Source organism: Macrosteles quadrilineatus, unplaced genomic scaffold (assembly GCF_028750875.1).
Source record: "Macrosteles quadrilineatus isolate MER2022 unplaced genomic scaffold, UCM_ALF_1.0 Scaffold_1__1_contigs__length_201487025, whole genome shotgun sequence".
NCBI classification, from domain to species: domain Eukaryota; kingdom Metazoa; phylum Arthropoda; class Insecta; order Hemiptera; family Cicadellidae; genus Macrosteles; species Macrosteles quadrilineatus.
Window position 1 is genome coordinate 58,508,382 of NW_026542594.1, and position 23,199 is coordinate 58,531,580.

Consider the following 23,199-nt stretch of genomic DNA (forward strand, 5'->3'; position numbering starts at 1 on the left):
AACTACTATAGTAGTAGTACTACAAGTAGTAGTTATATATCGATGGTTTTAGTGAGGCAGAAAACCTCTTATGTTTTCAGTGACGACGGCGAGGTCGCGGTGGTCAGATAAGATAAGTAATAGATGCAATGGAAAGTATATAGATGCAGCCACTTATAAGCAGAGTATAAATCAGCCCTCAATCTCCTCAAACTAGTTACTCTTAAAATAATTCTATTTAAAATGCATTCCGTGTACTATAAATAGTTAAATATTAAATTATAAAAACATAATAAGAACATTGAAATTCTAAACTATTAATTTTGAAATGAGTTGATTAAATAGAAAAAGAACTAACTTGCATAAGAAAGAGACTTTGAAAACAAATGGAGAGAATCCCAGAGGGGGGATTTTGTTCTGACCCAGAATATAAACTCTTGGTTGTAAGAGCTTTCATTTGGCACCCCACATGTTTGCGTAACATTAACTGATCAAAAATCCCTTAAAAATTAATAGATTTTATTTTGTAATATTTTATGTTGCCTATGGTAAAAATAAATGTTGGTTTGGATGAAAATATATTTAAAAATGTGTGTTGCGACTGTAAAAGTCAGGTAAAATGTTGATGAACTCCAATCCATCAAAAGTTACAAACAACAAAGTGAACAACATGTAAATTCTTCGTCAGTCTGCTGTGCTGTATTTTAGAACCTTTAGTCAACTTGTTACATGTGCTACATGTGTTAGGCTACATGATGCTGGCAAAACAAAATATACACCATCATAACTCAGTCTTTACGCCACTATTAAAGTTATGTCAGCCAAGATTATATAGATAACAGATTTACTATGTAAGGTGTTCCTGGGAGTTGTTGGGTCTGTTTTTAGTTTTATTTACAGTAATCGGGTTCTGCTTTTTTGAAAAATCTGGAAATAAATAACTATATAAACAAAATATTTGTTAGTATCTATCAATTAATATCTCACATACAAAAATTTAAATTAAAATATATGCGAGATAAGGTCTATAAACATGAGTTTCTTAGTCTGTACGTAGCAAAACTATTGTCTAGGACGGAGCCTGGTGATTTGGTGAGCTTGGTTGGGCATTTTACCCTGAATTTGGTTATTTCATCTTGAACATGCGGAATTTTACTGTCATCTTGAAGATTTTTCTTTTTATCGGAAGGGATAAATCTTAAAACCTTTGACTGAAAATTTTTGATAATATTTATGCTGAGCCACGATTACACGAGGCCAGTAGACAGGCATGCAGTTTAAGCGTTTCAGCTACCACTGACTTAGCCCACTGGTCCCGTGTGTAAACGAGGCTTTTAAAGATATACTTGATGTTCCCATCATTAGATTACTTTACGTCTATCAGTAGAACTTTAATGTTTGTTTCAACATTGAAACTATGCATGCCAAAATTGGAAAAAGCACATTTTAATAAATTTGTTTTGATATGGTTATGTTCGATGATTGGCAATTCGATTAACCGTGACAGAATTCTTTATAAAAATACCACCCTCTACAGACTAAACTATAATTTCAATTTGTATTGTTGAATTTATACTACAATATTTCCATAAACAAGACATATTCATTCCCCACTCAAATAACAATAGATATAACGAATATTCAGGTTTGCTGCTACGGGGAAGAGAAAAAGTGTGTTTTAGCGAATTTCCATATAGGGAAGTAGCTATTACCGTATGTCTCATGGTAAGACCTAGGCCCGGGACCGATTTACTTTTTCATTTTGATGTCCCCAAAGGTCAAAAACACTATTCGTTCAAATTGGAGTATAACTTGAGTAATTTTTGCCCGATTTTGATAAAATTTGCTTTGAAGGTGTAAGGCGGGATAAGCTTGAATGAGTTTGAGAACCAGCATGATCAGACCATGGGAACGGGGTTTAACGGGGGGTTTAATAGAGTAAAAATGGGTTTTTTCATTTTTCCCCTTAAAACGCAAAATTTATAAATTTTTCTCCAGACCTTTTTAAAGAGCTTAAAAAAATATTTCGTATATCAAAGTGTTCTTGTATGGTTATTGGTTACGGAGAGAATTAAAAAAATTGTTCATTTAAAATTCCCATGTTACTCTTGCCGAGAATATTGTAAAATGTTGTAGTTGGCTTGCTTATGGATATATTTTAATGAAACTTGGCAAATTTACTTATTTTATACTAAGCTATTGATATTTTAATAAAAAAAACACACTTTATTAGTTTCCCTGTAGCAACAAACCTAGGTACTCGTTAAACATAAATGTTAATAGATTAATTGAAAATCAATTCAGGCAAATGGAAATTCGCTTAGTCGGCAGGTTTGCTGCAGCGGGGGTATTTTTACATAATGTTATTAGTAGGGATAAAATAAACAGATTTGCCAAATTTGATCAAAATGCTAAGATGTGTTTGATGAGTTATATGTTTTAAGAATCCTAACATGGTACATTCGGCACTATCCTTATAATTAGACCAATTCGTATATACCAAGGCAAAAATGTGGTTTGGATTCCACTATAAACTGTAGGTCCCTTATAGCTGTATGGGCTATTAATTAACAGCTGTGTCTAAGGAATGTCGGCCTTAGTCACTAACAAGACTACAAGATCGCACCAATCATCCTACACTCATCTCCATTCATACTTGGCTAAAAAATACCTACTTTGTATGGTCGCCATTTAATAAGAAAAGTATTAAAGAAAGGTACAAGCCAAAAACAATTAAAAAAACGTTTAAGTTAAGAACTTTATATAATCAAGACCTTACTCCTGGGACAATACTTGTTGAAAGACTGGGGAGATGGATTACAGAACCAAGTCTCTTACAAGATCTTTGTTGTTTCAAAGGTTTAGATTGAGAAAGAAAGAGTTGAAGGCGTAATGATTACTTATTTTTGAATTGTTTTAGTAACTTCGCAACTTATCAAAGGTCTTAACAGTTGTTAAAACTTATTGTTCGCCCAAGTTTCTGACATAAAGTAATTGGAGAATTTTATTCATGACATTCTCATCGTTCTGTGAATGAATGTATTGTTTAGCCAGAAGGTTAAGTTAATTACTAGGAACACAGTGAATTTTCCTGTTTCATAATTAATTGACTGTTAGAAATGAATATTTCAACTTCGGTTGAGTGAGTCACCTTTACCGACTTTCGTTTGCTCCACTAATGAAATTAAGGTTAGATGAGTTGTGAATTTCGTATCTCTGCTATATCTGCATTTGATTACTCGTAAAAATGCATCAATTTTCAGTTATTATAGTATATTTCATAGAAAGTGAGTCATTATGGGTGTCACAAAAAAGTGTGATGGGCTATACAGGACCTAATTCTACATGCAAAAATAAGTCAAAAATGAAGAATAAATTTTGTTGGATTTCGGCTTAGTTTAGCCGTAATCCGCCATTTTGTTTTTTGGGGAAAATATTTATTATTTCAAAATCCCTTTGAGATATTTTTACGAAACTTGGCAAAATTTTTTACACTATAGTAAGTAACATTTTATAAAAAAAATTATTATTTTAACTTTCCAAATTTCAAAATGGTGGCCGTTTGAATTTTGTAATGCCAAATTTCATGAAAACCGGTACCTAAATCAAAATTTTGTAAGAGACAAAAGTTTTAGTATTTATTATGACAAATCCAACAAAACAAAAATGAATAAAATCGGCTCATAAATAAAGAAGCTGTGTTTATTTTAGTAATTTAGACTGAAATTACTTAATACGTTACATAAATTATTACATTACATTTAATACATTTTAATATTAATAATTTCAGTCTAAATTACTAAAATAAACACAGCTTCTTTATTTATGAGCCGATTTTATTCATTTTTGTTTTGTTGGATTTGTCATAATAAATACTAAAACTTTTGTCTCTTACAAAATTTTGATTTAGGTACCGGTTTTCATGAAATTTGGCATTAAAAAATTCAAACGGCCGCCATTTTGAAATTTGGAAAGTTAAAACAATAATTTTTTTTATAAAATGTTACTTACTAAAGTGTAAACAATTTTGCCAAGTTTCGTAAAAATATCTCAAAGGGATTTAGAAATAATAAATATTTTCCCCAAAAAACAAAATGGCGGATTACGGCTAAACTAAGCCGAAATCCAAAAAAATTTATTCTTCATTTTTGACTTATTTTTGCATGTAGAATTAGGTCCTGTATAGCCCATCACACTTTTTTGTGACACCCTGTATATTTGAGACCATATGTTTGAAGTGTCATATTTATCGAGCACTTTAAATATGGTGGAAAATTTCTATGGACCAACTTTCACATGTTACTTTTCGCTAAACTACAAATATATTTTTTACTAAAACAGACATTCTACATTTCTTTATTACAGTTAGGAATAATAAAAACTCATAGAATTTTTTAGGTCATGCTTTCAATTTAACGTAAATATTTACATTGTTTGTACAGTTTTGGTTGCAGCAAATTGAAACAATTGACAAAAAAATAACAAATCTTTGTTTGTTTACGTCGGCAAAATCCAAAAGATAGCAATTACTGTCACATGGTAAATAGTTTAACTAAGACTCGCATGTAAAACAGTATCTCGCCCCGAAATGGGGCTTTCTTGACGAACGAGTATTGAACGATACATTTCACTATAAAAAAACTACTTCATCAAACTAAAAAAAAATAAAAATAAAACTTCTGTTGTAATTTTTTTGATGTCAGGCAAAGTATTGTTTGTGTTGCGAAAGTAATGTTTATGTCAGGAAGAGTCAGCTGATCACTATTTGTTTTTGGGGTACGGAAATTGACGATTTTCGAAGATCTCAGCTGTATGGAAATGAGCTATTTTCAAATACAGAGTGATGAAAACATTCTTTTCCGTGATAAACAATGTAACGATGAATTTTGGCAGGTGATAAACATGCAAAGAAAACAGGTCGAAAATATTATTTTCATACCAAGCTACACATTAAAACACTATTGTGGTAGCGGTAGCTTATTATTCACCTTCTGCTCATGTCACATTATGAGCTTAACTTCAAATTTAAATCTAAAATTTTTAACTTTAATCAGTAAAGAAGTGTTGTTTGATTTAGTTTAATGTAGGCTAGTAGTTAGTTTGAATCGTAAACAGTAGTAGGTTGACTTTGGCGGAGTATGTTCAACCTTAGATGGAAGTAGACATTCCTATGTTAAAGCTGCAGCCAGTTTTAGAACACAAGTGTAGCCTACGTCGAGTTGAGCCCCCGACAGAGAGCGATGATGCCAAACTCACCTTATTGGATGAAAGAGTGTTTCATTGTAAACTATAGCATTGTTATGTCTTATCCAGCTTTACAGTTTTCTAAAAATAAGAGGAAAATTTCTAATTTTACAACATCTTACTCTATGAGATTCAACTCTACTCCTTTCAACATAACATTCGCCACAGACAATCCACAGATGTTTATAGTTTATGGATTGTATAGGCCTACTGAGTTACGTTACGGAGCTTGGTGCTTACACTCTTGGAGCTATACTGCGTAATCTTCCAACTCTTAGACAGTGGTCTGCTTGTGATGACGAGGTACCTCTCTACAGCAATGGCTGCCAGAGTGACGATGGACAGTAGGCCGAAGTGGCCGACCCCGGCGGCGTACAACTCACACCCTGCACAACACCACCAACAATAATAATAATTAGCTACATAGTTACAGTAACCACTTAAATATTACATTTAAATAATTTATGTCAAAAGTTGTTTTTACCTGCGGGTTGTTATAATCAAGATCGAACAGTCAACATTAAGTTTTGTATTCAATCTATCTATACTATAATATAAAAATCTAATAGTGTCTGTCTGTATGTGTGTTACTAATAGGTGCAAAAACTACTAAACCAACTGGGCTTAAATTTTACAAAATATACTTACCATACCAAGGACCATTATAGGACTATTCACATTTCGATATTGACCGTAGGCTTTGCCCCTTTGGCTTTAAAAGCTTTGAGGTGAACATTTTAAAAGTAAATATTGATAGGTCTCCATGGCTGCGATGAGAACACTAACAATGTTTATTTACATTTGCTTTGACATTTAAATGTAAACAAGAAGATCTGCTAAACTGCATATATCACAATTTCAGACAGCTGATAAAAATAAATGAAATATAATATTTTCCATAACTATGAGGTAGGTTTATTTTAATCTAAACTTTTATCATGGTTTATTTATTCTAAAACTATGTCAATGATTATACAGAAAAAAAACTAGATTCTATAACCGTTGCTGTATCAACTCCGGCTCTGCTTTGGATTTTTTAAAGCGTCTAAGTTATGAAAATAATGTTATTGACATGTTTTCATGGAAACAGTATGCAAATTACAATGTATAGATGTTTTGTATGAATTTGGAGGCTACTTTAAATGAATCCTAACTACTTAACATGTGTTAGATTAACTTATTATAACTTGCTAATCACATAGTTTTTTATATGTATATTTAGGTAAATTAAGCTATTGTGCTTTGCTAAACCTATGCTTTAATTTAACCAAAGAATATCATCAATAACTAAATTGTACGTCGTTGATTTTTGTTTTCTAAAATCTGTTGTATATGTGTAACTATATTTAATTATCAAATGGTAATACAAAATACTCTTATTTTACCTTAACATAGCTTTCAGTTCATATTTACTTTTTTTGATACTTTTATTATTTGTGTTTTGCCACACCACTGATTAAATTAAACCAAGGATTAATCATAAAACTAAGCAGTACACAGTGTTCTTTTGTTTCTAAAATTAATGAAATATCTGTTACTATGTTTACTTAATGGTAAGTGTAAAAATGTAAAGGCAATGGACGATGGAACTGATTAAAAAAACTGGTTAAGGATGTTTGTTAATATTTTTGTAGAGTAGAATCAGAGATGCAATGAAACATATACTGTAATTGCTATTACATTTTTTAGTCCTTGATGCTTTGATAATCATATTAGTTTTGTCTGCTGTCTTAAATGCTAAATTATTTGTTTAGAATTTTTTATAGTAACTCTAGATATAGTTTCTTTAATATTTAAAAAGACTGTATTGATAAGGAACAGCAATATTTCTAAAGCTTATAACAGCTGACTTATTTTTGCTAATGATTTGTTGTGATTGAAGAAACTGAAGATGGAAGAACTTTTGATTTTATATAAAGAAGAGTGAAATTTAAAAGAAATTTCATTTTTAGTATTTTTGCAACTTCCAAATTGAAATTTAAAATGTCAATATAATAAAAGATATGTTATTAAGGGAGATGAAGTAACTCCCTAATAAGAGAGATAAGTAACCATTATAGTAAATCATGTATGTTAAAGTTTTATTCAAAGATTTGGTCAGTTTTTATCATATCAGCCTACACCATCGATGTATAATAACTCTAAATTATACATCGATCGGGAGTTATTATACATCGATGGCCTACACAAGATTTAAAATTAATCAAAACCAAAATGGTGGTATCCACTACTTACCAGATTTAAAAGTCATAACTTAAACGTTTCTATTAAGGCTATAAAAGTTGAATTTTGTTTCTAAAAGCGTTGGCGGATGTGTAACTATTATATGCAACAGATGTAAAGATTGAAATGTTTTTATTTTGTGTCCTCTTCCCGTTGCAAAGCACGGGTAGAACAGCTAGTATGATATATTTGTTTCCAAATACAATTACAATACAATAAATACCCAAGTAGCACACATCGTTGGCCCAACGTTGGGAAATGGTCGGCACGGTTGGGAAATGGTTGGCAGAAATTTTAACGATTTGCCAACGTTGGCCCAACGGAAACTGGTATTCGTTGGCCCTACAAAGGAAAGAATCGTTGGGCCTTCGTTGGGTTTAAGTATAAAACATTCTAAAACGAATTTTAACAAATTGATTTATTTAAAAGTACATAAATGTTATGGCAGCAGAATATAAGACAAATATTGTAAAAATTTGGATCAATAATGAATGTAGTCAGATGATATTGTGATACTAGATACAGTGGGGAACACCTGCTTAACATATAATAATTATTATAATTATTTTTTTATATATTCTTTAACCTATTTAAGCAAGTTTTTAATATTTATAGAGAAAAGATTAATTAATTATATAACAATCAATTATAACAGTAGCCTACTAATCTAATGGTAATTAAATAATCTATATTCAAATACTAGTATCCTCTTCAACTACCAGAAAAACAATTCAACTACTTTAGGCTTAAACAGATTAACAGAATCATATTATACTGTAGCATCAAAAATATTTAAAGTATTAATTGTGACCATTGCACCTGTCGGCTACTCTTTCACCACTTGAAAACACTCATATTCAATAAGCACAGTTAGCTCAGAGGTAAGGCGTGAGGTTCACATGTCGAAGGTACCGGGTTCAAGACCTGTCCCGGGCAAAATATTTTATTTAGTTTTATTTTCAAAATAAGTTTGTATTAACTATTTAATCAATTTACTCAACTCATAATTATGCTTTGCATACAAAATCTTTATTATTTTGTGTTTTTTATGTTTATGCCCAATGGGATGTTTGGCCCTTCCGCAAAAATTGGTTGGTTGGCCAACCGTAAGACTGAGTGCCAAAACATACCGTTGGCCAACGATCGACAGAAACGTTGGGCCAACGATTTGCCAACGATTTTTGCTACTTGGGTATAAATAATCTCGTCCTCAGTGACACACGTACAACGAATTTTCACTGCAATTTGTGTGTTAGGTAGAGCGATTTCAAGTATAAGTAATAAACTAAATGTTAACCTTAGCGTGGTAAATTAACCTGCCTGAAGTGGCAACAGTAAACTATATTTGTTTATAAAAAAATCACTTGTTTTCGCTTTGCGTAAAAACGATTTCTGTAAAAATCGTCACTCGTCTTTGTCTTTTATAACACTGTAGGTACTTGCATTAATATTAATACGCAAGATTAAGGGCTGAGTAATTTCAATTTGTATTTACCAATAGCTATATAGAGTATTCTCTCCAAATTAAATAAATAAATCGTATAACTAAAAATAATAAATTTTAACTTCATTTGCCCTCCAATTGGATGTTGAAATACTTCAAAATAGCGATTTGACGAAGAAAACATTAGAGTGCACTGAATGGTAGCACCAATACCAAACGCACTTCAATCCACAACTCCTGTGGGATTTCACCCCTTGCCTTTCTCATGTTTTTAATTTAGCACCTACCACTAAGCTGTCATTTTAATTACTTTGAGTTAATAGTTATTTGTGCGTCAAGTAGCACTTTGCGCTCGTGTTACACATATTTTCCTGCAATTACCACAAAGCAATAATTTATATTATTCTCCTTTCAAAAACTAAATAACACGTTTTAGGTTGGGTTAAATCCAAGCGTTAACAAAAGTAGAATGTTAACACAAAACAACGTGTTAAGTCGTAGTATCAATCATTGAAATGAATGGATTAAATTCTCCAATCTCGGATTAAACATTTATGAGATGCATGCCTTCAAGATGGCGCTTGTTGCTGAGTTTTGTTGTTCACACTGTCTCGGTTTGGTTGGACTTGCCAGGTTATAGTGAAGACGGCGTCGTCCTGATGTTGTTGGCAACAAATATATCAAAACTGACATCCAGCATATCAACTTGACAAGAGAAAAATAACTTAGTATTTAGTACCTATTTAAAAATAATTGATAATGTTTCAAAATTACTTTGAACACACAGTTTTTACGTGCAATAATTAATCGTTGATAACGGTGAGTCCATCAATCAACCATGGCCAACACAAGGAGATGAATCCATGTTGGAACCAATGCCTGATCACGTTTACTATCACATTTAGCACTGTAGGCCTAAAAATATACAATTTTTGAATTTTATAGAAACTGAAAGGGCCAAAATTTAATCGTCTATAAATAAAATTAACGATTTGTCTGTACATTGCTTAGAATCAGAAATGTTTCGGTTATTTTTTCGTTTCATGCGATCATAAGCCTAAACACGAGTTATCTCAATTTCTGTCTGACTGTCTGTCTGTGACGCTCAAGATGACAATGCCACACCATCGATGTAATACATCGATGTGCCACACCGAGCTCTCTACCGCGGCTGGAGCGCACTTTGAAAAATCTGCAGTTTTGTCTAGCGCATGCGCAAAGGTGCATCTTGAATGGGCAAGCCATTTTAAGTTTATAAGTAATACAGTATCAAATAAAATGTAGTTTGTTGATGTTTGTTGTATTTTACTTTCACTACACTACTATGTAATCAATTGTTTTCGTGATATGTTTATCACTAGGAAAAAATCCATGATTGTTTACGGTGAAAATGTAATGTTTCCTGTCAATTTTTATATCGTTGACGTAAACAATAGTTATTTGTGTAACTAGTGAGCAAAGTGGCACTTTGCTGCACACGAGGTTTACAAGGATCGGAATGATCTCGAGTGCAGCAAAAGCCTTTTGCACTCGTGTTACACATTATATTTTTCCTACAGTCACTATAAAGCATATAACTAATTAGTCTTTCAAACTCTATACAACACGTTTTTAGGTTTAGCTGGCAACACAAATAGGTGCCCTAGAGAAAGTAGTCACCGGTCCGTATCACACTCCACTATTTTTTCCTCGGCAAGCAATGTGCTCCGCGACTTGAGAAAATAGTTCCGTATGTTTTTGTAATTTAAAGTGGTTTTCGCGCCTAAAAAAATGCTTTAAAGGTGTTTTCTTGTTTATTAAGATCGTAGGAATGTTTTAAAAACGTTTAAAAGAAAAATCTAGAAAGTTCAGAAATACCGAAACTATAAACACGAAATGACAGGTTAAATCGTAGTTATAGAAGTCAATCAGCTGCTCATAGTATTATTATCTTCAAGTGTTGCCAACCCATTTCCAAGCGTACACGGATTACGTGCATAATAGAACCACGCTGTTTTGTGTTGTTTCGTTGGAATCCTGGTGTGCGCCAAAGTATAAACCGTACGACAAAGCATAAACCGTACGACAAAGTATAAATATGCAGCAATTAGCAGCTTTCTGTACTATAAAGAGTACAAGGAAGCCAACTTTGTCGGGTGACTGTAGGAAATTAGTTATTTGTGTAAACTTGTGGGCGAAGTGGCACTTTGCTACACACAAGAGAAATGTTTGTCCACGAGCCGTAGGCGAGTGTGGAAAGTTTCTCGAGTGGAGCAATGGCAGTTTGCACTCGCGTTGCACATTATTTTTTCCTACAGTTACTATAAAGCATATAAATAATTAGTCTTTTAACACTGTACAGCACGTTTATAGGTTAGGTTAAATCCAAACATTGAACGTAATGGGAAACGCTGCACCAGCTGATCGTTCAAGCGTACGTATTACTTGCCTAATAAAAACACGCTGTTTTGTTTTGGAATACTGGTGTATGGCAAAAAAAAATGTGCGACAAAAGTAAAAGGTTTGTGCCAAAAGTAAGTACAGTAGATTAAAACAGTGCATTAAAAACATGCTGTTCTGTGTTGTTTGGTTGAAATACTGGTGTGTGACAAAGTAAAAAGTGTGCACCAAAGTAAGTAAATGCAGAAATTAGCAACTTTCTGTGCTATAATCAGTGCTTGGAAGTCCACTTCGTCAAGTGACTGTAGGACAAAAATTTGTTATTGTTTCAAAAACTGGTTTAATTTGCAACAAACAAAACTGTGCAATCAATGTAAATTTTCCTACAGTCATCCGACAAAAGTTGGCTTTCTTGCACTGATTTTAGTACAGAAAGCTGCTAATTGCTGCATTTACTTACTTTGGTGCACACTTTTTACTTTGTCACACACCAGTATTTCAACCAAACAACCCAGAACAGCATGTTTTTAATGCACGTAATCCGTGTACGCTTGGAAATAGGTTGGCAACACTTTAAGATATTACGTCTACGATCAGCTGGTACAGCGTTTCCCATTTCGTTCAATGTTTGGATTTAATCAAAGTCTTTTCTAGTATTCGTGGATTTAACCTGACGTAAAAACGTGTTGTACAATGTTTGAAAGACTAATTATTTATATGTTTTATAGTAACTGTAGGAAAAATATAATGTGTAACACGAGTGCAAACTTCCTTTGTCCACTATTTACACAAATAACTAACGCGGTTTGAATAGAAGGCTTAGCAAATAAAATGCCAATACTTTTGAAATGTTCGTAACTGGATTAAAGAGATATTCCAATGCATGTTTTTATTAACAAGTAATTAGTCTTTGTAGTGTAGAAAAAAATAACGTTAAAAAAACAACCGAAAGTGGATCATTTTATTCTCAACCATATTTAAAATACTTGCACTTCAAATATATGGTCTAAAAAAAAAATTTGAGTTCACTTTTTAAAGTTCACTAACAAATAAAAAAAAACATTCAATTGCTTCTAAAAACACTTTGATAAAAAAATGATAAAATAGAAAATATACAAGGCATACTAAATAGGTAAGATGGACTTATAACGTAAAACAAATTGTAATGAAAATCACATCAAAACTACCGCCGCGGACGCGGTTGAGCTGTGACATGGCTCGAGGTAAAACGTCCGCGCGCGGTAGTCCCGCTGCGGTAGCGGTGGATGTCGGTGTGCGTCCGCGCGCGGTAGTCCCGCGGCCCGCGGCGGTAGCGGTGGATGTCGGTGTGCGTCTGCGCGCGGTAGTCCCGTGGTGGTAGCGACGGGTGTCGGTGTGGTATGGCCTTTATATGGGTTGTTATGGATTGTTTGAGAATTGAATTAGTTACGTAATTTAATTAGTGGACTGTATTGTATTATGACGTTGGAATAATTGAGCAGTAAAATGACACATCTGAAACTTGAAAGAAAATAATTAATGAAGTCTTATCTAATAGTAAAATTGAAGTATCACTCACGACCGATCCTTTCTTCTCCGCCGCGTGGTCGGCGGCCTGGAGTGTGGAGTGTAGAATTCTCAGGGGCCCCTTGGTCCAGCGAAGATCATCCTGCCGTAGTGGGGTTGTGGATAACGTCGTTCACGGACACAAAGAGAATCCCGGAGGCGAGACACGATAATTAATTATTGAGTTTAAAAACGATCACGGTATAAGAAAATTCAAGGCACAAACTGGTGCGTGATAAGCGGTAGCGGGCGGGAATGTAGATTGACATTGACATGAAGAAGAGATAAGAGGAAAAAAGAGTAGGTAATGCTACGTCACTGGCAGGATTGCCAACTAGGAAAAGAGGAATGACTAGTAATGAGTCTGTTTTTATGCATGTATGCCAAAATGGGCTGAACTTTAATTAAACTTGATTTTGTCCTTTTTATTTATTATTATTTACACAACATACCGGCCCCCCTTGAACCGGCAGGTTCAACAGAACATCTTCAAAAGAAAAAAGAAAAAGAGAAACTTGTGCTCCTGCACACTAAATAAGAGTTTTTCTGGTTAAAATCAAACAAAAAACACTTTAAATAAAACAGGGGGTATGAGAATTGAAGGATGTAGATCCTGATGTCTTCATTCCGATGGTAATAGGGAGAGTTTGATTACTGGTCGTTTGAAGACTCCAGAGGCTGTTTTTACTTCGGCAACTCTGGGACCATTGTCCTTTCCAGGGAATAAGGAAATAACTCTGCCCATTTTCCATTGGAGTGGAGGGAGATTATCTTCTTGAAGAATGACAAGATCGCCAGGGCTGATGTGCTTCTGGGGAGTTGTCCATTTTGGGCGATTCTGCAAGGTATACAAGTAATCGCGTTGCCATCGTTTCCATATGTTTTGTGCAACGGATTGAACCAATTGCCATCTCTTGAGACGGTTCATAGGAGTACTTGTCTGATCCGTTTCAGGTAAAAGAGCAGGAGGTCCAAAAGTCAAGAAATGACCTGGTGTTAGAGCTTCTAATTCACATGGATCTGATGACAGTGGGGTAATTGGGCGTGAATTTAGCATTGCTTCAACTCTACATGTTAAAGTAGTGAATTCTTCAAGTGTGAGAACTTGCTCACCTATGACTCTACGTAGGTGATATTTAGCGCTTTGTACGGCACGCTCCCAAAGTCCTCCAAAATGGGGAGACCTAGGGGGAATGAAGTGAAAGGTAAGTTCCTTCTCAAGAAGCCAAATGTTGACAGGATGGGATTGCAGAATAATCTCTATCGTTTTCCGGAGTTGTCGAGCAGCACCGACAAAATTTGTGGCATTGTCTGAGTGTAAATTCCTGACAAGTCCTCGACGGGAAATAAACCGAGTCAATGAGGCCAAAAAAGCATCGGCTGTCAAATCTGTCACAACTTCTAGGTGGATGGCCTTTGTTGTCATGCAAATGAAAAGGCAGAGGTAGACTTTGATGTGTTGTAATCTGCGAACAGGGTAAAGCTTGACGTTGAAGGGACCTGCGAAGTCGACAGCTGAAGATTCAAAGGCCCTTGAAGGTAGAACTCTGGATGCGGGTAGGTCAGCCATTAGGGGCGCAGTGACCTTCGGTTTGATGCGGTAGCACCGTAGACAGCGGAAAATTCTGTTCCTTATCTTGCTTCTTGCGGATAAAATCCAATACCTTTGAGAGATGAGGGATTGTAGTGATTGAGGTCCACAATGCAGGAAGAGAATGTGGTAGTAGTCTATGATCAGATTTGTGACGAAGTGCTGTTTAGGCAACAGTATAGGATGCTTGGAGTTGAAGTTTAAATAGGCATTAGACAGTCGTCCACCGACTCTGAGAAGACCATCTTTGTCCAGGAATGGCAAAAGACGCTGAAGAGGTAATGAAGGAGTCTGGTCTTTTTTAAGAGCAGAAATTTCGTTTGAGAAGGATTCTTGTTGTACTAGATGTAGAATGTAAACTGTAGCTTTGTTGATTTCTTGCAGTGAAAGTCTTGAAGAAGTAGTCAATGGAACATCTTGAAGAGTAGACGATTCTGGCTTGAAATATTTCAAGGAGATCTTAGTTCGGCAGCGGTTGATGAAGCGTAGAACATATGCAGTTACATGTCTCAGCTTTGTCCATGAAGAAAATCTTGTAAGAAGTTCCAACTGAGGTAATGTTGTAGTTTGCAGTGCAGTTGGTTGCACAGGTTTTATATCTGGAAGTGAATGTGAACATGACAACTTGAATGATGTAGTGGGCCAGAGTGATTGAGAGAGCTTGAGCCAGTCAGGTCCTGTCCACCAAAGTGGGTGGTTGGCCAATAGCGAAGGGAGGAGTCCTCTAGATCCACAATCAGCTGGGTTCTGTTCTGAGGTGATGTGAGACCACACTATTGGGGTAGAAGTTTCTTGAATTTCTGCCACACGATTGGAGACAAAGGTTTTGAGGCGATAGGCAGGAGTATGTATCCATGATAAAGTGATAGTTGAGTCACACCAAGCGAACACTTCATTGATCGTTAAGTATGTGCTAAGACAAGAGACACAATATTGGATTAGTTTGGAGAGGAGATGAGCTCCACAAAGTTCCAAGCGTGGTAGAGATAAACGCTTTAGCGGTGCAACACGAGACTTTGCTATCAATAAATTGGTTGTAACTCCGTGGTCCTCCTTTTCAACTCTAAGAATCACTGAGGCGCAATATCCTGATTCGCTAGCATCACAAAAACCATGAATTTGGATATTTTTTGCTTGGTAAGTATCTACATGCCTAGGTATTTGTATCTCTGCAATCGAGGGTAGCTCCTTCAGAAATGAAATCCACTGTGAAGATAATTCACTTGGTAATGGATCATCCCATTTCAATCCTTTAGTCCATAAGACTTGCATGAAAGCTTTAGCCCAAAACAAAGGTGGAGTGATCAAACCCATTGGATCAAATAGTTGAGCGATAGCAGAAAGAACTGCTCTTTTGGTTAGTGGTAGATTTGGAATTGTAACAGTGTACGAAAGTGAATCAATTTCTGGAAGCCATTTTATACCTAAAACGTTGCATGATGATTCTTTCTCTGAAAAGAACTGTAGAGGTACGCCATGGTGATCTGATGGTATTGCATTTAGTATGTTCTGACAGTTAGAAATCCATTTTCTGAGTTGAAAGCCACCTTTAGACATTAACCTAATTACATCATCCTGCAACGCTAGAGCTTCTTCTTCGGTATTTGCTCCAAGTAAAGCATCATCGACATAGATTTGACCACGAAGAGCATTGGCTGCTAGAGGGTGGTTTGAACTTTCATCAGCGATAAGCTGTTGCACGACCCGATTTGCCAAAAAAGGCGAAGAAGCCATGCCATATGTGACAGTAGTAAGCTTGTACACTTGTATAGGCTGTGATACATCATATCGCCAGTAAATCAATTGGAAATTACGATCCTCTGGATGAATCCAAATATTTCTAAACATTTGACGAATGTCACATGTAAACACAATGCGGTGTTGGCGGAAGCCCATGATGATGGCTGGAATGTCGTTGTGTAGTTTCGGTCCAGAGTGAAGAATATGATTTAGTGCCAGACCAGAGGAGGTAGCAGCAGAAGCATTAAAAACTACACGAATTTTTTCTCCTCGGAGAACTTCATGATGAGGGAGAAAGAAATGTGGTTGTTCCAATGCAATAGGTGATGAACAACGTACCATGTGACCTGAGTCTTCGTAATCTTTCATAAAATCTACATATTTCTTCCTTAATTCTGGGTTGCGGTTTAGTCGATTTTCCAATGATTTGAAAATGCAAAGGGCAGAAGAAGAAGAATTCCCAAGAACTGAGGGAGATTGCTTGAATGGTAGACGTACTTGAAATTTTCCATCTTTACACCTGCTATAACCTTCTCTAAACTGGGTTTCACAATTCAGTTCATCTGGAGAAAGTGATGGTGCATCAGGCACATTTTCTTGAAGCCAAAACTTCTGAATTGACTGGTGAAGATCAGTATTTGTAATTGTCAGTAGATTAATTGATGAAAAGCCTTCTACAGGTTCGACAGGTGTATTGCCGATCAATACGTAGCCAAAGACTGTATTCAGTGCAGTTGGCATATCATCACCAAGAGGGATTGCATCACCCTTTAGCGTACTGGCGAAGAGATCAGCGCCAATTAGTAAGTCGACAGGAGCGGGCGTATCAAAAGTAGGATCAGCTAGAACAAGGTTGAATGTACGATCCTTAACCTCTCTTGATATGTGGCAAGCAGGTAGGTTAGTAGTAATGTTATCGAGTACAACAACTGGATGATTTTTCGATACCACGTGGCCTCTCATTGAAGTAATGTTCAAAAAACAGAGTCCTTTAGTGGAGACAGTAGCAGATGATATTCCCAGAATTTTATGACTTAATGATTTTACTCGAGAAATTCCTAATCTGCGTGCACATGAATCACTGAAAAAACTTTGTTGAGCAGCGCTATCGAGCACAGCGCGTGCGACAATATTATTTCCATTGGGAGTGCATACATTTACTAGGGCTGTTCCTAGTAGAACTACATTGTTACTGCAATGAGATAAACCTACTAAGACTGTAGCATTTTATGTAGAGTCCTTAGTTGCAGAGGTATTGCTCTGTGTGGGTTCAGAAGGGGCATTGCTAGCAGCAGAATTAGGTTTTGAGCCATCAGAGGTATGTTTACGAGGATTATTCCTTGATTGATATTGTTTAGAACTGTTGAGACATTGGTTATAGGGTTGATGGTTGCTTTGTGCATTCAAATGGAGCATAGTATGATGTCGACGTTGACATATATTACAAGATCGGAGAGAGTTGCAAGTTCTGACATTATGTTGACCCAAACAATTATTACACAATAAGTTGCTTTGTACAAACTTTAGTCTATCTGCTGGGGTTAAATTAGAAAATCTATAGCATTTGTATATGACATGATCACACGAAGAGCAGAAGTTACAATTATTTTGCGCAGTCAGTAGGGCAGTGCGGTTTTGGTAAGATCCACGAGTAGACTTGAATGCTACTTGATTACTCGAAGAACTCCTTTGCATACTGGCGTTGGTTAAGATTCTTGAAGGTACAAGTGAGAGATTAGCTGCCTCTAGTTGATTGCATTGGGTTTCAATAAAATCAATGAGTTCATTGATGGTTGGTACCTGTTGTGAATCAGTCCTATCATGTTCAAACTTGGATCTGAAATCATTATCAAATTTCCTGAGGAGATATATAGTCATAAATATGCTCTCATCTTTGAGGTCCTCGTTTAAGGCACGCAAGGCACTAATGTTTTCCTGTAGGGATGACACAAATGATCTCATTTGTTTTACAGAGCTATTATGTACAGAAGGCAAATCAATGATATTATTTATGTGAAGTGTTATCAATAGCCTAGAATTGTTGTAGCGTTTAATCAGTTGCTGATAACCAATATGATAATTGGCAGCAGTGATGGGCAATGATTTTATCAAATTTAATGGCTCTCCATGTAGACAAGACAGCAAGTAGGTAAATTTCTCGACATCCGAGAGTTTAGAGTTTTTGTGAACAGTGCTTTCAAATAAGCTATAAAAAGCTATCCATTTGTCAGCTTGGCCAGAGAATTCACCTAGCTTAAGAGTAGGGAGTTTTACACCTGTAAATTCTACTGTACCACTATTGACACTGGAATAAGATTGGTCCAGATTGGTTGATCCGCTTTGGGAACAAGAATCGCACAGAGGCTGTGGATTTTAATATAAAGATCAGAGATATCATCTTGGAGTTTAACAACATCAGCATCCTTAATATCTTCATCTGGTTTATCAGCACTATATAATTTACTAACCATTGACTCAAAATCATTACATTTCTTTGTAGCAGTTTCATCAATAATTTTGATTTTTGCTAAGTCTGCTTCTAGTAGAGGATCCGTCTTCTCTGAGAATGCAGTAACTTGTTGTTCAAAAGAATTCAACCTTAGTTTTATCAGAAAAGCTTGCTTGGTAAAATTACAAAAGCGCAATGGAGGCATTTTGTTTGCATAAATATTACAAGGCAAATAGTATGGACACTACGTGCATAAAATTGAAGTTAGCGGTTGGCAACAAAAGATTGTGTAAAGCATGTTCTCACTATTCCAAACTCCAATAATTGTAGGACTAATAATTGTAAAAATACCACAGAGAAATTAATTAGCCTATTTAAGCAATGAGGAAATTCTCAGAACACATTAGTTCAATTGAAATTGAGTAAGAAATTATTACTGACACATGAAAATGCATATAAATGTCAGAATATAAATAGAGTAATAGGCTAAGCTTAATATCCAATGAGCATATGAACAGAGATCAGATTCATTCATACATATTGACTTGATAATATTCAATAGTAGGATACACAGTGCTAGAATTGAGGTAATGTTCAATGCAGTAAATAAATTGACCGTAAAATTAATATTTTTCTTCAATGCATCTATTGATAGTTATTCCCAGTTGTACAGAGTAATTAAAATTTAATCAATATTGATACTGTAGAAACAATCTTCAATCTCTACTGTGAGCTTATCAACTTGCATGTATTATGCACTGATTAACAAAGGATAATGTGTGCAGTAGATCAATCTTAAATCCTCTTGAATTGTAAAAATAATTAAGAATATGCTTCTTCAGGAAATAAAATAAAATGTAAAATCCTCAATATAAATAGTATTTTGAGGATATAAGTTTCACAGAGAATTCAAGTTATATTCAGTAATTTTTAAAGAGTCAATTTTCAATTTCAATCTTCATGAGTGTACACAAGTTAAATGAAATGGCAGGAAAATTCACTTCAATAAATTTCACTCATTAATAAATGTCAATATAACCTCATTGTTTAAAAATGTAAACAAAGGTAAAAACGGGAAAATAGGGATAATTTTTGATGCAGGGATATTTTTAGATCCTAAGGGATATTCAGGGATTTTTAGGGATTTTCAGGGATTTTTATTTGAGCGGGGATTTTTCTAAAACGTACGGGATAAGTGGGAAAAGTAGGGATATTGATAGTTTGTGCACCAGCGATTGGCATCCCTGTTGGATTGAATCGTTGTTGGATTTACTTTTGGAAATACCGGCAAACTCACGACACTTGTTATCTTGAATGAAAATTCCTGTTCGAGATTGAAATGTTCATAGCTTTACTTTTTGGATGATTAAAATAAAACTGAGTTTCAGTTAAAATGAATTTGATTGAATAACAATATCCATAGTGAAATAGTTTATAATCCGACTCGTAAGGCCAAATATGTTATGGATTGTTTGAGAATTGAATTAGTTACGTAATTTAATTAGTGGACTGTATTGTATTATGACGTTGAAATAATTGAGCAGTAAAATGACACATCTGAAACTTGAAAGAAAATAATTAATGAAGTCTTATCTAATAGTAAAATTGAAGTATCACTCACGACCGATCCTTTCTTCTCCGCCGCGTGGTCGGCGGCCTGGAGTGTGGAGTGTAGAATTCTCAGGGGCCCCTTGGTCCAGCGAAGATCATCCTGCCGTAGTGGGGTTGTGGATAACGTCGTTCACGGACACAAAGAGAATCCCGGAGGCGAGACACGATGATTAATTATTGAGTTTAAAAACGATCACGGTATAAGAAAATTCAAGGCACAAACTGGTGCGTGATAAGCGGTAGCGGGCGGGAATGTAGATTGACATTGACATGAAGAAGAGATAAGAGGAAAAAAGAGTAGGTAATGCTACGTCACTGGCAGGATTGCCAACTAGGAAAAGAGGAATGACTAGTAATGAGTCTGTTTTTATGCATGTATGCCAAAATGGGCTGAACTTTAATTAAACTTGATTTTGTCCTTTTTATTTATTATTATTTACACAACATGGGGTCTGGGCGGTTTTACATTCTTGGTCTTATATATTATCTTCACCCTAAGCTGCAGGATCACCGCCAGAACTGAAATATTTTTCTGCTACCCACCCCCACTACTAAGCTGTCAGTGTCAAGTCAAGACGATGATGGAGAAGAACGAGTTTAGAGACCCTGACGATTCCATGGATGGTGATGATGCATTAGTAGTTGATGAACTATATGACACGTGGTGGTTAAAGAGGCGTAACTTCCAGTTTCTAGGTTAATTTTCCTCACAGCTTTAACATATGACACAGACTCATGATCAATTTTGTAATAATTGACATTAACTGGATTATCTATCTATTTCTATAAATAATTCAGTTTTATAAATCTTTGTACAACTAAATCTAAAGTTCTACTGGACCGATTTTATTAATTATTGGGTCGTTGGAAAGTCGTGTAGATTTGCAAATAATTATGAAAGTTTGTTTTTGTTATGATTTATGGTGATAAATTAAAGAAAACGTGTTTTCCATTAGAAATACATTGAAAACGGTGTTTTTCACACTTTTTATTTGGGCGCGACTTTAGCTGCCTTTTTTTTATATTTCCAAGAAGTGCATGGTATCAATTTGTAGGAAATTTTATTCTCTTTCCGAATATCACCTTCCACTTTGGTTGATTTCCTCACCATTTAAAAGTTATTTGCAAAAAAGCTAAGCAGCCTCCGAATTTATAGTAATGAGAAAATATTGAGTTTGGGATATTTTTGTTAAACTTTGTACAACTAAATCTAGACTTCTACTTGACCGATTTTGTTAACTAATGGGTCATTTGAAAGCCTAACCCATGTAGATTTGCAAATAATTATAAAATCATGATTTTATTAAATATTTGTGGTGAAAAATTAAAAATAACAAATACCCCCGCCGCAGCAAACCTGACGCCTAAGCGAATTTCCATTTGGCTGAATTGATTTTCAATTGATCTATTTAAATAACATTAGGTTTAACGAGTACCTAGGTTTGCTGCTACAAGGAAACTAATAAAGTGTGTGTTTTAAGTAAAATAATTATTGCTTAGTATAAAATGAATATATTTGCCAAGTTTGATCAAAAGATATCCATAAACAAGCAAACTGCAACATTTTACAATATTCTCCATAAGAATAACATGGGAATTTTAAATTTACCATTTTTTTAGTTTTCTCCGTAACCAATAAACGTACAAAAACACTTTGATATACTAAATTGTTTGTTTTTTTAAGCTCTTTAAGAAGGTTTAGAGAAAAATTGGGAAATTTTGTGTTTTGAGGGTCAAAAGTGAGAAAAACCAATTTTTACCCCATAAAAACCCCCATAAAACCCTGTTCCCATGGTCCGATCATGCTGGATCGCGAACTCATTCAAGTTTATCCCGCCTTACACCTTCAAACCAAATTTCATCAAAATCGGATAAAAATTACTCAAGCTATCGTGTTCACGGACACACACATATATATATATATATATATATATATATATATATATATATACATATATAAAAATTTGAACGAGTGGTGTTTTGGCCTCTGGGGACATCAAAATGAAAAAGTAAATCGGTCCCGGGCCTAAGTCTTACCATGAGACCTACGGTAATAGCTACTTCCCTATAGGGAAATTCGCTAAAATACATTAAAAACTGGGTTTTTCAAGTTTCTGTTTTCAAGATTCTATTTGTAGCCAGCTTTTGGCTGCCTTTATTAAGAATTTTCAAGAATTGCATAGTAGTTATTTGTAGTAAATTTTATTCTCTTTCAGAATATTACATTCACTTTGGTCGATTTCCCCTCCATTTAAAAGATATTGGCAATAATCTAAGTGATCTCCAAATTTATAGTGGTGAGGAAATACTGAATTAGATATATTTTTTTAAACTTTGTACAACTAAATCTAGACTTCTACAGGACCGATTTGGTTACTTAATGGGTCGTTGGAAAGCCTAATTTGGGCAGATTTGCAAATAATTATGAAAGTTTGATTTTATTAGTTATTTAAGGTAAAAAAATAAAAAATAAAAATAATACATTTAAAACTCCTTTTATTCCAGGTTTATATTTTCAATTTTATATTTGTAGCCAACTTTAGGCTGCCTTTATTGAGTATATTCGAGAAATTCATAATAGTAATTTGTAGGAAATTTTATTCTCTTTCAGAATATCACCTTCCACTTTGGTCGATTTCCTCGCCGTTTCAAAGTTATTTGCAAAAACGTTAAGCAACCTCCAGGTTTATAGTAGTGAGAAAATACTGAATTAAAGATGTTGTTGTTAAACTTTGTACAATTAAATCTACAGTTCTACTGAACCGATTTTATTAATTAATAGGTCGTTGGATAGCCTAATTTATGAATATTTGCAAATAATTATGAAAGTACTGTTGAGGTTGCAAGCAAGATCGTTTGGCTATAAATCGATGATAAATAACTCAATTTTTTGAACAATTTGTGTTAGTCGTGATTTAGCTGCGTGCTTTAATGAAATGGAAGCTGGTATTTCAATGAGGGTTCTTAGGTCAAAACAAATAGAATAACGTAATT

The 23,199-nt window shown here is 34.7% G+C and overlaps 1 protein-coding gene across 1 annotated transcript in view; it reads right to left on the reverse strand.

Annotated features, from left to right (window-relative positions):
* Positions 1-23,199, reverse strand: part of LOC128997346 (melanopsin-A-like) — a 102,285-nt gene that overhangs the window by 22,449 nt on the left and 56,637 nt on the right. Inside the window, exon 5 of the mRNA XM_054422987.1 lies at positions 5,464-5,609. Within this exon, the coding sequence (XP_054278962.1) occupies positions 5,464-5,609 (146 nt within the window). The remainder of the gene's footprint in view (positions 1-5,463; positions 5,610-23,199) is intronic.